The 14,032-nt window shown below is 41.0% G+C and overlaps 1 protein-coding gene and 1 pseudogene across 1 annotated transcript in view; both read left to right on the forward strand.

The window, feature by feature from the left end:
* Sntb1 (syntrophin beta 1) overlaps positions 1-8,734 on the forward strand; it is a 234,014-nt gene extending 225,280 nt beyond the window's left edge. Inside the window, exon 7 of the mRNA XM_027949527.3 lies at positions 2,682-8,734. Within this exon, the coding sequence (XP_027805328.1) occupies positions 2,682-2,774 (93 nt within the window). The 3' untranslated portion in view covers positions 2,775-8,734. The remainder of the gene's footprint in view (positions 1-2,681) is intronic.
* LOC114103736 (ER lumen protein-retaining receptor 1 pseudogene) lies at positions 7,856-9,219 on the forward strand (annotated as a pseudogene).
* The last annotated feature ends 4,813 nt before the right edge of the window (positions 9,220-14,032 follow it).

Here is a 14,032-nt window from a genome sequence, read left to right on the forward strand (position 1 = left end):
AAGGTCTCAGAAGCTTAAAAAATGTGACATTTTTTAGAAGTATGGAGCAGCCCTAAGGTCCTGGCATTGTGCCAGGTGTTCGGACACAGGGAGGTAGATGAAGCATTCCCTGCCATCACAAGGCCTCAGAGGAGCAGAGAGGACAAGAGCAAAGAGGTAGAGCTGGACAAGGGGCAGAGTAGCAGGGGCAGAAAAAAAGCACAAGAAACTGGTCAACTCTACCCGAGTGGAAAGAAGGGCACAGAAGTTTGGGGCTCATGTCAAATAACAGAATTAGCACATTTACTGGTGAAGGTAATATTTGTATTTCTCATACCAATGCAAATAGTCCATGTGTTTAAATACATGATTGCCTGTGACCACTGCTGCTTGCTATGTTGAAAAATATGTTACTTCAGTTCCACAGAGGGTGAGAACAGTGCTTTCATCTGAATTCAGGCAAGTGTAGTTGTGGGCATTTCCCAGGAAGATATAGCATTTCATTTAGCTTGTCAAGTACAGAACTTCAAAGAGGCCCTAGATTTTATATTAACTAGTTTCTATCCAACTCCTTCCTAGCCACCCAGATAATCAAGAACTATTTGTTGACCTCCCCTTGATAACAGGGATGGAGAATATGTAAAACACAGGAGACAAACCTCACCTTGTAAAATCCAGTTATTTCAGTTTAGCTGCTGGCTTTCCGCAATTCTTCCTCTATTTCTGTCTTTCCACATTTATTATAGTTATTTCTCCTGTGGGACTTTACTGCTAATTTTTCTGGAAACAATTTTGGGATACCCAGAAGTAGTTGGTTGAAGGGACAGGTCACATTTAACAGAGTTCAGGGCCTATTCTGTCAAAACTTCACTGTTCTACATCATGTGACACTGCTCACCCAAGCACAGGACCAGGCTCCCTGCTGTGGGTGCCACAGGTAATCACCATGAAGTTCACTTCTGTGGATCATGTTTGACCTCCACTAGCTTCTGGGAACTCTTTCTAGACAATCATTTTTTTCTTACCTCTACAATGGATCTACAGAATTGTTTTGAATTCTTGTTTGGTTTGTGCGTGTTTCAATCTTTAATTATAGCCTAAAGCAACCAGTTTGGAAATAAAGATGTGATGTGAAAGTCCATTTTATTAAGAATATTTCTAGTTCTATTGCTGCTCTATCAATCACTCTCAGCTGTGTGCTTTTTCCTAAAGGTGACTACTCTAACAAAGTGGAAAAGAACAGGAATCAGTCTCCTATTTTGTTCTTGGCTTAAAGATTCAAGACTATTTTTGCCCATGAGGAAAATCACTTATGTCTAAATTCCAGCCTTCCTGCTTGTAATTACAACCTGACTTGGAAGATTTAGGAAGGACTGTTTTATTCCTGGTAGACTGGGTTGATAGCTCAAGTTCATACACAGTCCTGAATGTATGGTTGAGCAATCCCAGAAGGCGGCAGCAGGCCTTTCTGGTATGGGGAATAGATCAGAGAGTAGTTGTAGCAAATGTAATAGACTGAGGGTAGAAGGTCTCCTAGATTCTCTCTCTGAGTCTGCAAACAACTTACTCCAAATTTGTCTGGATCTGAGTCACCGTATTCATAAATACAGGGAGTGAAATGGGTGATCTTTAATATTCTTTCTGAAAGCTGCGCTCTGTGTTAGTGACATAGAACGTTGCGATGAAGCCCTGGCTGTGGCATCAGATAGACTTATATTTGTGTCTGCAGTTTCTAGTCACTGTAAGATCTACAATTTCAGAAAGTTTTACAGCTTCTCTAAATCTCAGCTTTTCCATGTAAAAGATAAAGATGGCAACAGTAGCTAACTCAGGGATTTTGTGAGAGGGAATTAAGTAAGATAGAGAGAAGCTCAGTACCTGACTTGTAATGAGCACAGTCTTAGCTTTGGTAGATATTATTGTCATCTCCAGTTCTTCATCTCCAACAGTGTCATCATCAGGACAAAAATGAAAACAGAAGAGAACTGGTATAGCTACCCCAATTTTCCTAAATCAGATCAAGTGAAGAATTCCACATGGGAAGGACTTTCATGCTCTACCATGTGTATGCTGGGTTCTGCAGGAATCACACTGAGAAGGACAAGCCTTATAAGTCACCTTCACAGAGATGTGACACTTGCTTATCCAGGTGTAAGTCAAGGACAATGAGGACACACAGCTGCTTAGGCTTTGGTCCCAGTTGACAAGGAATTTTTACGTGCTATATCTTATTTAATACTCTTATGACCTGCAGGTTAGTAGGACTGAGAATAATTTTAAGTGACTTGGCCAAGATTATACATCTAAAAAATTCCAGAATCTGGACTTAAACCTCATCTTTAGGTGTGTAATTTAGTATTGCTCCATGCTGACCCAAACCCAACATAAATATCATGATTGTGGAGACAAAAATAAATGGTTTGGACAGTCAAAATGGCAAATCAAATAAGTAGCATCAATATTTATGGGATTGATATAGATAAATTTCACAAAATCTATTTCAGAAAAAAAGATGTATGAGATGCAAGAAACAAGTTCAAAGAGTTACTCCTTTATCTCGCTGGGAGGCAATGATTTCAAAACATAATTGCTCCAGTTAACGCTTAAAAGCCGAGGTGCTCATAGATCTGTTTGATGTGTAAATCACTACTCTGCATCAAGCATTAATTTAACATCTCTCATGCTCTCTTTTTAAATTTCAGCAACTGGATCTTCATTCCTGCCCCAAGCCGATCGTCTTCATCATTCATTCCTTTCTCTCGGCTAAGATTACAAGACTGGGCTTGGTGGCCTAAACAGAGGGGCGACTTGCCTCAGAAAAGAGGTCTGCAGTGCCACTGGAGTGTGACATCAGGCACCACCTGTAGTGAGCAGTGCACCCGATGTAGCATGCCATGGCCAGCTTCAGGTCTCAGGAGTCATGTGCAGCTGTCCCAAGTCCTCTGTCAGTTTCAGCAACTACACAGGGTGCGCTAAGAAAACACCATGAGGAAGATCACACTAGAACTTTTTAGAATAGAATGAGGTTAAAAAGATGATATGACATAGCATAGCTTCTAAAATATGACAACCAAGGACATGGCCATTAGAACAGCATGTGCAGATCTTAATCATACCAGTTTCTAGGCGACTGGTTCACCCAGGTAAGCAAGGGCTGAATACATGAGAAATGGATACTTTCACTTACTCCCTCCATCCCAGCAACAATGATCCCTAGTTCTATTGTGATTTTATTTTGTAATTCTAGTTAACTTGACTTTCACTGGTAGAGAAAGAAAAATACTTCAAATGGAAACCCACCTTTCATTGAAGTATGAAGCAGCTGTTGTTTCTTTTTTCTTAATGAATTCTTTTTCAGTGATGTAGAATGATTCCAAAGTGTTGTCATTGGCATAGGCTGAGCAGGAATTAAATAAAGCATCAGATACTGATCTGAGCTATAAGCTAGCAGAATCTGAGCCAAAGTAGACTGCTTAAATTGCAAAGATTTGCTGAAGACTTGTGTGTACAAAAGATGATTAATTTGGGGACTACACTTACACCAAGATCTGCTATCTTATAGCCAAAACTGACAGCTTTATTTATAGAAAGAAAATTGTGGGTATTTTTAAAAAGAGAGTGTCATCTGATACATATATGCATATTATGCATATAGGTCCATATCATATATGCATATGTATGATTATATATATATAAAACAATCCACCAGGTTGGAGGGTTAATTAATTCTCCCCCATTTCACTGTTTTCAGTGGAAGTACTCAGCAATTGATTGACCTTTCATTCTGCTTGTGCTTGTATGCATGCATTTTCAAGCAAGTAATCGAACAGTCTCATGTAATTCTGGATGATGCTGAGTTTTACATATGGACCCAGCAATATGGTGAAATCTACTGGTAGCATCTGCAACTCTTGGGATTCCAGGGAAATAATATAATGACCTGATATTTTTCTATGAAAATATTTTGAGACAGTATATAGCACATTACTGATTTAATGCTTTTGCATCTATCCTTCAAAATTAATTCACCAAAAATAACATCCATTATTTGATTTTGGAGTCACTTTTCTCAAACCTTCAAAATTAGCTCTACAATTTCTGTAAGCATTTCTGTACTTCTTTCCCCTGTAGTTTATGTGGACAAGTGTTCTGTGTTAGACCTGTGTGTTTTAAGAGTCTTATTTTCACAAATACCTATGCAAAGAGCTTTAAAAAGTGAAACTGTTTTTTTTAAAAAAAGTAATTTTGCTCCCTTATATGTATATGTTTATTCAGTTGCAAAGTTTTATTTTAAAGCACATTTCCCCAAAGTATGTAGTATCATACAACATTAGTTCCAAGGGGCTTTGATTGGGTGGTACTTTGACCAGGGTCAGTTGGATAGGGGTTTAGTAATAAAAATCTTTGTTCAATACTAAGTTTTAAAATGTTAAACAGATTTCATGATTGCCAGCCACTTCAGAAACTCTAATGCTCATTACAGTTCTTCAAGTGGGCTTTGGGTGGGTGGATCCAGTGTGTCTTTCCTTACATTTACCCACAGAACTTTCTGGGAGCATCTTGTGAAGCTAACGTTTTATAAACCATACTTTAGTAAACAAAGCTTTAGGTCATTGACATTTTGTTGTTTGTTTCCTATTTTAAGATACTGAAGAGTGAAGTCTTAGCTTAAATACTGTAGGAAGACATTGACACATTTGTAAATTACACTGCACTCTTTCATTATATATTTTCAAAATCACTGGAATGTTGTTATACAAGAGAATTATACTTGTGTATTGTAAATAACATATTAAAATGCCTATATTAATGCCAATAGTTTAATTCAACAATATGTAATCTAAGGTGCTCGGTACTACATGAAGTATGAGTTAATGACTCTTAATTAAGTTGCAAAGATCCTATATATATTTATAGACAAATTAAAATGATCATAATAATTACAGATATTATTTCCTTATCACTTAAGTCTTGGACTGATTGATATTTGTGTGAGAGTCAACAGAAACTATATCCTCTACATTTATAAAAATTTAATTTAAATATTTATATTTTAGGAAAAATATATTTGAATAAACTTAATGCATTTTCTGAAGTAAGTTAAAATGTATTATTAGCAAAGAACTAGAAAATTTTGCTAAGACAGTTGTGTATGTGAACCATTTTTTTCTTCCCAATTAAAGTGTATCGTATCAGAGTGGCTATAATGCATAATTTCAAATAATCAATTTTTTTCTCATTCTGAATTCATAAAGTTAGAATGAATAGTGTATATCTTCATCTTATTTGGATGTGTGTTAGTGTGCATGGCACAGGCTCAGATTTGTATCATATCTGAGTCAACAGATAACCGAGTCATTTGGCGGAATTTTTTTTTCCAATTTGCTTTGTGTGCAATCTCATGAATTATTACATTTACAGTGTTTGTCCCTACCTGGAAACCATACTGATGAGCAATATTTTAATCTGTACTTTGTGGTAAGCTGCCTATTGTCATTGGATGAGGGTGAATTCTCTGGCATGAGGATTTCTCTGTAACCCATTTTAACAGGAATTTTTAAATCCAATAGGAATATGGATATGATTTTTTTTTTCTGATTTGAAGTAAGTAGGAAAAATAATGCCATAAGTTTATCACAAAATACCCATGCAGAGGCACTTAATTAATTTGTTCAACTGGTCCTTTGTCCAAAAGCTCATTGACTCTGCTTGGTTGAAGTCAGAAAGAGTGGTCTTAATGGTCAGAAAGATTCTCCTAAAATTAATAGACAGTGCCTTTGTATCCCATTTTACAAATATTAAATATGCCATATTGAGGGAATCAGAGTAGGCTGGGGTGAGAGAATGATTTTTGGATATATCTTGAGGTTTTTGGTTTTTGTGTGTGTGTGTGTGTCTGTTTATAGCACCATGAACATCATGTACTGTTTATATATGGATTAAATAAATATTCACCCCTGACTTCCAGTGAAGAAGTTTATATTACATTCCAAATATATACCATAGTGGATTGGATGGTAGTTTCATGACAGTCACAGAGGACTATGGGAGTATGAAGACAAATCCTGCTATTCTTTTCTGTCAAGACTGGCTTTGGAGGGTGGAAAACGGGACGCCACTAGCAAGTTTTCATGTGTGTTCACTTATCTTTTTTTCTGAATTCACTGAAAATATACAATTTTCATCACATTGTGGTAAACATTAACAGACTCTCTAAAATATTAGTATTATCTCTAAATTATTAAGTTGACTCTAGTTTCAGGATAGGTTTTCACCTAGGATGTAGGGCTCGCATTTTTAACTAAATTTTCATGGGATTTGACATGTGCACCAAGTTCTAAGCACCTGAATTCTCTGTTGTACTATAATTTAGATTGTTTTTAAATTGTTTATAATAAATGTAACAGGCTTTGATTCAAAAATCTTTTTACTAGCTGAAACTTCAGCAGTTCTTGAGATTAGATTTTTGAACTGAACTTTCAAAAAAGACCTCAGAGATCATAAAGCACATTTTTGCTCAAAGTTTACCTATAGTTTCAGCACTATTACCTTCATATATCTAGGTATGTGGTTTTCCAGTAACAGCAACATGGGAAATACATAGAAAAATGAATTTACACCAACTAAAAAATGTTTTAAAGTTTGTACCACCTAAAGTCACCCCTCCACACATACACACACACACCATGGTCAAAGTACTACATTTTGGGAAACACTGATCTCATATAATATGCCAGTAAACTCAGGAATCTCTTCTTGAACGTCTTTGAAAATGTTCATCTAGCCTGAAATTGAAATTTCCAGCTTACAGAGGAGGGAGTTCCTTATCTCCTCAGGCAGGCCACTCCATTGTTAGATGACTAGAATTGCTTGCAAGGCTTTGTGCTTTTAGAGTCAAAACTTCTGCCTGCCTAACCTTGAGTTGTGACCCTGGCTCTACCCTAGAAAACACTGAAAGTCCAATTTCTCTTCCACATGAATGTCCTGTATACAAAAACAAGTCAAGCCTGAGAGCTACTAAGTAATGTAAAATGAGCTGAAAAAATGGCTTTCAATAGGATATTCAAAATTTTTCTTTTTCATCTTTACAGGACCAGTTAACAAGATTTAGACTTTTATAATGTGTAGTGGTAGGAGGGATAGGAACATAGGCACTTATTCAGCAATCACTGGGTGTCTATTTGGTAATCATTTGGAGGGAAATTTGACAAAAATCCATAAAAATTTAAAATGCAAAGCACTTTTTGTCATGTGGGAATTAATTCTAGAGATATAATCACACAAATGCACAATCTTTGCAGCATTGTTTGTGACAAAAACCAAGAAAAAGTCAATGTGACCATCAATACTAAATAAATCCTGGCACACAGGTATGTGTGAATATTTCTACAACTCAAAATATTAATATGGACAAAACCTCTACGTGCAAGTTCCACAAGATGCATGTCCCCCATTTGTGTTTTCTTTTAAAGTCGTTCTCAAGAAGAGGCAAAAGATTGCTACTTCCCTATGCCCCACTGGGAACATTATGGAAATTTGTACCAGTGCTATTTGGCTATCCCAGTGATTGGAGGCAGTGACCCCACTATTGCTATTTAATAAACAACAGCCAGAGTTGATTGACACTCTGATGAGGACAGCTCTGCATCAGATGGAAGCACTTCCCAATCAATTGTGTGTCCTCTGAGATCCATGTAGGTGAAAACCATTTAAAATTATCTGAGTCCCCCTCATAGAACCCCCTCCCCGGAGTGGAGCCCACCGGAGGGTCCCTCTCCCGCCCCTCTGCCCGCCGCCAGCCAGAACAGCAGCCCCGGGGGGCAGCCCCCACCAGCCTGCCTCCCTCCAGCTCAGCCCTGCCAGAGCCCCCCCAGCCATGAATCTCTTCCGATTCCTGGGAGACCTCTCCCACTTCCTAGCCATCATCTTGCTACTGCTTAAAATCTGGAAGTCCCGCTCGTGTGCCGGGATTTCAGGGAAGAGCCAGGTCCTGTTTGCTGCGGTGTTCACTGCCCGCTACCTGGACCTATTCATTAACTACATCTCACTTTACAACACGTGCATGAAGGTGGTCTACACAGCCTGCTCTTTCACCACGGTCTGGATGATTTACAGCAAGTTCAAAGCCACTTAGGATGGGAACCACGATACGTTCCGGGTGGAGTTCCTTGTTGTCCCCACAGCCATCCTGGCATTCCTGGTCAACCACGACTTCACTCCTCTGGAGATCCTCTGGACCTTCTCCATCTACCTGGAGTCGGTGGCCATCTTGCCGCAACTGTTCATGGTGAGCAAGACTGGCGAGGCGGAGACCATCACGAGCCACTACCTGTTTGCCCTGGGCGTCTACCGCACCCTGTATCTCTTCAACTGGATCTGGCGCCACCACTTTGAGGGCTTCTTCGATCTCATCGCCATCGTGGCTGGCCTGGTCCAGACTGTCCTCTACTGCGATTTCTTCTACCTCTATATCACCAAAGTCCTAAAGGGGAAGAAGCTAAGCTTGCCGGCATAGCCCTGGTCCTCACCAGCCCTCTCCTTGGCAGTGTCGGGAGGCAGAGGAAGGTGACAGAAGACGAGCCTTCCCGTCCAGGGGTGACTTTTTAAAGAATCCATCTCTCCCTGCTCCCCATACCCACTCCTACCGGGCTGGGGTGGGGGGCAATGGAGGACCCAAGTCTTGGGGAGCTCAGGACCTGGGCTGTTTGTAGTTTTTTGCCTTTTAGAGAAGAAAAAAAAAAAAATCTTTCCACTATTTAGTTTTTGATTCTGATGACTCCTTTCTCTTCTACTCTCTGGCCCCAATTTTTATAAACTGTTTTCGAGTGTACTATGGGCCAAGGCCGGGCCAGGGTTCTCTTCCGGTCCTCGAGCCCCTCAGGCCTTTCCACGTTCTGCCCACAGCCCCACTGGTTGCCAAACACTAAACTGCCCACTGCCTGCCCCACTTCTCACCGTGGCCAGGACCACAGCGCCTCCACTCAAGTTCCTGGGTTGGGGATAGGGAAGAAGGGGGGCCCAGGAAGGTTTCCCCTGATTTTTCATAATAATGCCCCCCCAGAATTTGAGTTTTGGGTTTTTTCCTGTTTTTTCACAAATGAGGGGGGCTCTGGGCTCAGGCATGGGAAGGGGCTGGCATAAGGGTTGCCACAGCTCTGATGCCATGTTTTTGTACAGAATTTGATGGTTAATTCTTTGTTCTCTTGAAATAAACAGAGGAAAATGATACCTCTTTTGCTACTCCTTGCCCTCTCTCTGGCATATGTGGGGTCCTACCCCAACCCCTCTCTGCTTCTGCTTTTTCCTTATGGACTGTCCCTGGTGACCAGAGGCCTGGGAGGAGCAGGAAGATGAGAAATGGGGTTTTCCAAGACTCAGCTGCACCCTGATTCTTACGGCTCTGCTGGGGAAGAGGTTTTGGAGAAAATCTTGAAGATTGTAAGAATCTTGCCGTAGAAACTGCCTGATGGCCCTCCAGACCCTCAGGGCTGCGGAGGACTCTCCAGAACATGTATGTCAGAGGCCACAAGTGGGTAGCCCCTGGCCCGCCTTCAAATGGCACTGTGATGCATTTTGTTGAGCCACATGGTGTTTTTGTGTGTGTGTGTGTGTGTGTGTGTTTTTTAAAAAGAAAGGAAGGAAAAAAGAATGGGTCACCAGCCTTTCAAAACCAGATTTTCACTGAGCTGTCAGCCTGACTGTGCTGGGCCTGCACTTCTGGACTGTAGCAGATGGCAGGCACTGAATGGAGGGGATGTGAGCATTTCACCACAGTCCCCAGGACTTGGCTGTGGAGCTGCTGTAGTTCATTATTGGACTGACACCATGTGTCTTGTTTGTTTTGTTTTGATTTGTTTGTGTAGCGTTAAAAGGCAAATGAAATATTTTCTAGGTCTCTCTCTGGATTGGCTTCACACCTGGCCTGTTTCTTGCCCTTAGGTAACCTGTGTGGCTCTTGTAAACATTTAGATTTGACCCTCGTTTTAGTCAGACTTCTGTATGAGAACTTCCTAACTCTGCTCAGCTGCCTCCAGATCTTCTTTCTGCAGGATAACCATGGAAGCTTCAGGAGGCAGGGAGCTGGCATTTCCTGAGCACTTAATAGGTACCAGGCCCTGTGCATCACAGGGATAAGCTCATTTGACCCTTATCCTCCCTAAAGAGGGGGCTATTTATAGATGAAGAAACTGGCTTGGTGGGGTAAGGGCAAAGATGGAGTTTGCATATGCAGTTCCTGACACCAGAGCCTTTGTGTTTAACTGCTTCTGTGTGTTTTTAGCACCCCCCCCCCCCCCCCCCCCCCGCCCGTGCCCTTTTAAGCCAAGGGACCTCTGTTTAGAAGCCTGGTATTGGAAACACAGGAGCAGGGCCACCTGAGTGAACTGTGGGGTAAGGGTGGTATCCCTGCCTGTTCAGCCCTAGGCACCTCTTTGAACCCATCTGAAAACTGCCTGTCTAAATCAGATCCAATTCTTTAGTTGTAAGCCAATATAACTCAGCCCAGAGAAGTTAAGTGACACACCTGAGACCATCCAGCTGGTGACAGAATGAGGAGCAAAGACTCAGAACCCTCCCATTTCCCAGGTCACAGTACTTCCTGTCCCACTGCACTGTGGCCATTTTCTGTAGATGCCCATGGGGACCGTGTTGTATTTATTTCTGTACCTCCAGAACCAAGTACAGGGCCTGGTACACATGAAGCCTCAAAAAAGAGACCAGTGGAACCCAAATTTGACTCCCCACAACCCACATCCCTTTGTCCAGTTTGTAAACAAATGTTCTGCAGCTGCAGTAGCCCCCTGTGTAGGTGTGTTTTGTTTCGCCTGCACAGTGATCACTTTTTTTTTGTATATGTTGCCCCTAACTTCACACTAAAATACACACACACACACACACACACACACAAATGGATGTCCAGTTGTTCTTGAAAAAACAGGTTCTAGAGCCGCACTGTCCAATATGGTAGCCATCAGTTACACATGACCATTGAGCACTTGAAATGTGGCAAATCCAAAATGAGGTCAGATGTTAATGTAAGATACACATGGATTTCAAAACTCAGTATAAAAGAATGTAAAATACCTCACTGGCAATTTTTATATGGATTACATGTTGAAATGATATTTTGGACATATTGGGTTGAATAAAATATATTAAAATTTTAAAAAAAATTATCTGAGCCTAGACCTTGACTTCATTTTACCTATGAAAACATTTTGGTTCAATATGTTCTGAATATTCTAGATAGGCAACTATTATGTAAATGGAAGACAGTTTGTGTTTGTGTTTTGCTCAGGACATTATCAAAGATTATTAACACTTAATAAAAACAAGTCTGTGTGTGGTACCTGACAGTACAAACCACCTGACACTGCTGCCTCCAGAATGGCAAATCTCGATAAAAGTCAAATGTTGAACTACTTCATTTTGTCTTCTAGTATAGTAGTACCAAAGCATCACCATGTTGAAATGCATATTATTTTATTACCATCACTTTGCTTTTTAAATACTTCTTTATCTCACAGTTAGGAAATATTAATTTTCAAAAATCCAGAGTCTACACAGGTTATATCACTATATTGGGCACATCCTTAGTATCTCCCAGATACCTTCAAACTACCATCTTGACAACTCACTTCCCAGCCGCTTACTCAAGCTCAGGCAACACCATGGCCAGCTTTCTGTTTCTGCTTCTTAGAGCAAACCAGTTGCTTGCCTGAAAATGCTGCCTCCTGCACCTCTGGTAGTCTGCTGCCAGGCAACCAGGAGGAGAGGCTTACTTAAATTTCTGGATCCTATCATCAGTTCCAAGCTTGGATGAAAAGCCACGCTGCAGGATACAGAAGCTGACTTTCAAGCAGCTGCTAATGGTAATAAACTGAGCAATGCAGAACTGTAGGGGATTTAAATCTTGGTGGGACTGAACAGGATTAGCAACAGGAAGGTGCTGAGCAGATAAGCAATGCTCTTCCTCCTCTCTGTGTCCCTGTCTGAGATATGGTTGTTCCATTCTCCATCCCTCCTGAGATATACCATGTGACAAAGACACCTGCTGCTGGCTGCCTCTTTGGGCCTCGCGTGGCACTAATGTATCATTTTGCCTTGTTTTCCTGTCTTTCTTGCCCTTTTCTCCTCTTTTTTCATCACTCTCAGGGTGCTGGGATTGAACCTTCCAAATAAACCATTAGCACTTAATCCTTGCCTCACGTTTTTATTTCTAGGGAACTTGGTTCAAGACCATGACTTACCTATTTCATTGATGAGCAGAGAGGGATGGAGCAGGCCCTTAATCCCAGCAACTTGGAAAGCTGAGGCAGGAGGATCACATGTTCAGGCCAGCTTCAGCCATTTAGTGAGACCCTGTCTCAAAATAAAAAAAATAAATAAATAGAAAGGGCTGGGGATGTAGCTCAGTGGTAAAGCACACCTGGGTTTAGGAACCAAAACAAAAACCACTTATGACAGTAAAAGGGGACATTACCAATAATTCTTATAGGAGCATGTTTGGTTCTGAGAGTGGGCAAACAGTGGACACATGTATGACATATATGTGCACATATACAGATGTCTGAAGGATGAATGCAAAGTCCTATCATCACTGCTAGAAGTAGGCCAGGGATGATGGCTGTGATCTGAACATCCCTTCCATATTACATGAACTCTTTTTTTTTTTTTTTTTGGTACTGAGGGTGAAACCCAGAGCACTCTACCACTGAGCTACATTCTCAGCTCTTTTTATTTTAAATTTTGAAACAGGGTTCCACTAAATTGCCCAGGCTGGCCTCCAACCTGTGATCCTCCTTGCCTCGGCCTGGATAACAGGAGCTGGGATAACAGGTTTGCACCACCAAGCTCAGCAACATTAACTTGTTAAAAGGGCATTTGAAAATTCCCTTTTAAAAAAGGTTCTTAAATATGTTTTATCTGTGCATATAAAATCCAGAATAATAGAACTATGTGAACATGTGGCTAGAGATCAATTATTATGTCGCCTATGGTCTTCTAAATTACACTAATTTAGAAGTTTCACTAGGGGAAGCAAGTTCAATACCTCATTAAAATGATTAAACCATGTCCAAGGAGGGTCTGGATTCACATTTGAATGATAACAGAAAAACAGCAGGAACCTCTATTTTGGCCTTTTCTTCTCTATTCAATTTTCCCCTGGGTCATGAATGAACAAGGCCTTTTCTTGAAGGGTGTGAGGCTTCATAGAGGACATTGCTCAGTGTCAGAGCAAGGAGAGCAGAGCAGAGGCAGTGATAACTAACCAAGCCCTGTGCACACAAGAGGCAGGAGAAGCACTGCCACACAATCAAACCATTCCTTGCAGGGAGGAAAAGGTGCCCTGCAGACAGAGCCTCTAGGGCTGACTGCAAACTGTCCTGTTCTCCCAGCTGGCCTGATAGCTGTGATTCTGCCTTGGCTTGGACAAAGGCCTGGGAATGCTGAAAGAAAATTTTATTCAAGAAACAAAGCCATTTATATTTTCAGCAACTTTTAGTTATAATTCTTTGGATTTCCTCCCAAGAACTCAAAGTCGATGTCCAGGAAAGACCTTCAATAATGCTTCATTCATTGCAGCTGTCCGTTTCCTAATCCTCCCCAAGGATAAGGCGGGGGTGGGGAGGACTTCTTCCTCTGCGAGTTTTCTGGGTCTCACAAGAAAGGGAAACTCAGTCCAAAACAAAAAAAATAATAAGTTATTTCTCTTTTCTTCAATTACTGACTCCAAACTAAGGCCTTAATAACTGAAATTTTTGCAACTTTCTTTCTTGCACTTGGCCTCTCAGTGAACTTTTGGATCTGAATAGAACCTCCTCAAAACTTAGTGGCTTAGGACACATTAAGGTATTATTGCTCAGTATTCTGTGGGTTGGCCAGCAGTTCCTTGCTAGTTTGCAGGGAACTTCCTCAAGTGGCTGTATTTAGCTAGAGCTTTCTTCTAATCTGGAAAGCCCAAGGTGCCATACTTACAAGTCCGGCAGCTGGTGCCAGTGTTAGATAGGGCATCATCTCGGTTCTCTTTTGTTTTTGTCAGCTATTTCACTGC

This window comes from Marmota flaviventris, chromosome 15 (assembly GCF_047511675.1).
Source record: "Marmota flaviventris isolate mMarFla1 chromosome 15, mMarFla1.hap1, whole genome shotgun sequence".
Classification (NCBI taxonomy): domain Eukaryota; kingdom Metazoa; phylum Chordata; class Mammalia; order Rodentia; family Sciuridae; genus Marmota; species Marmota flaviventris.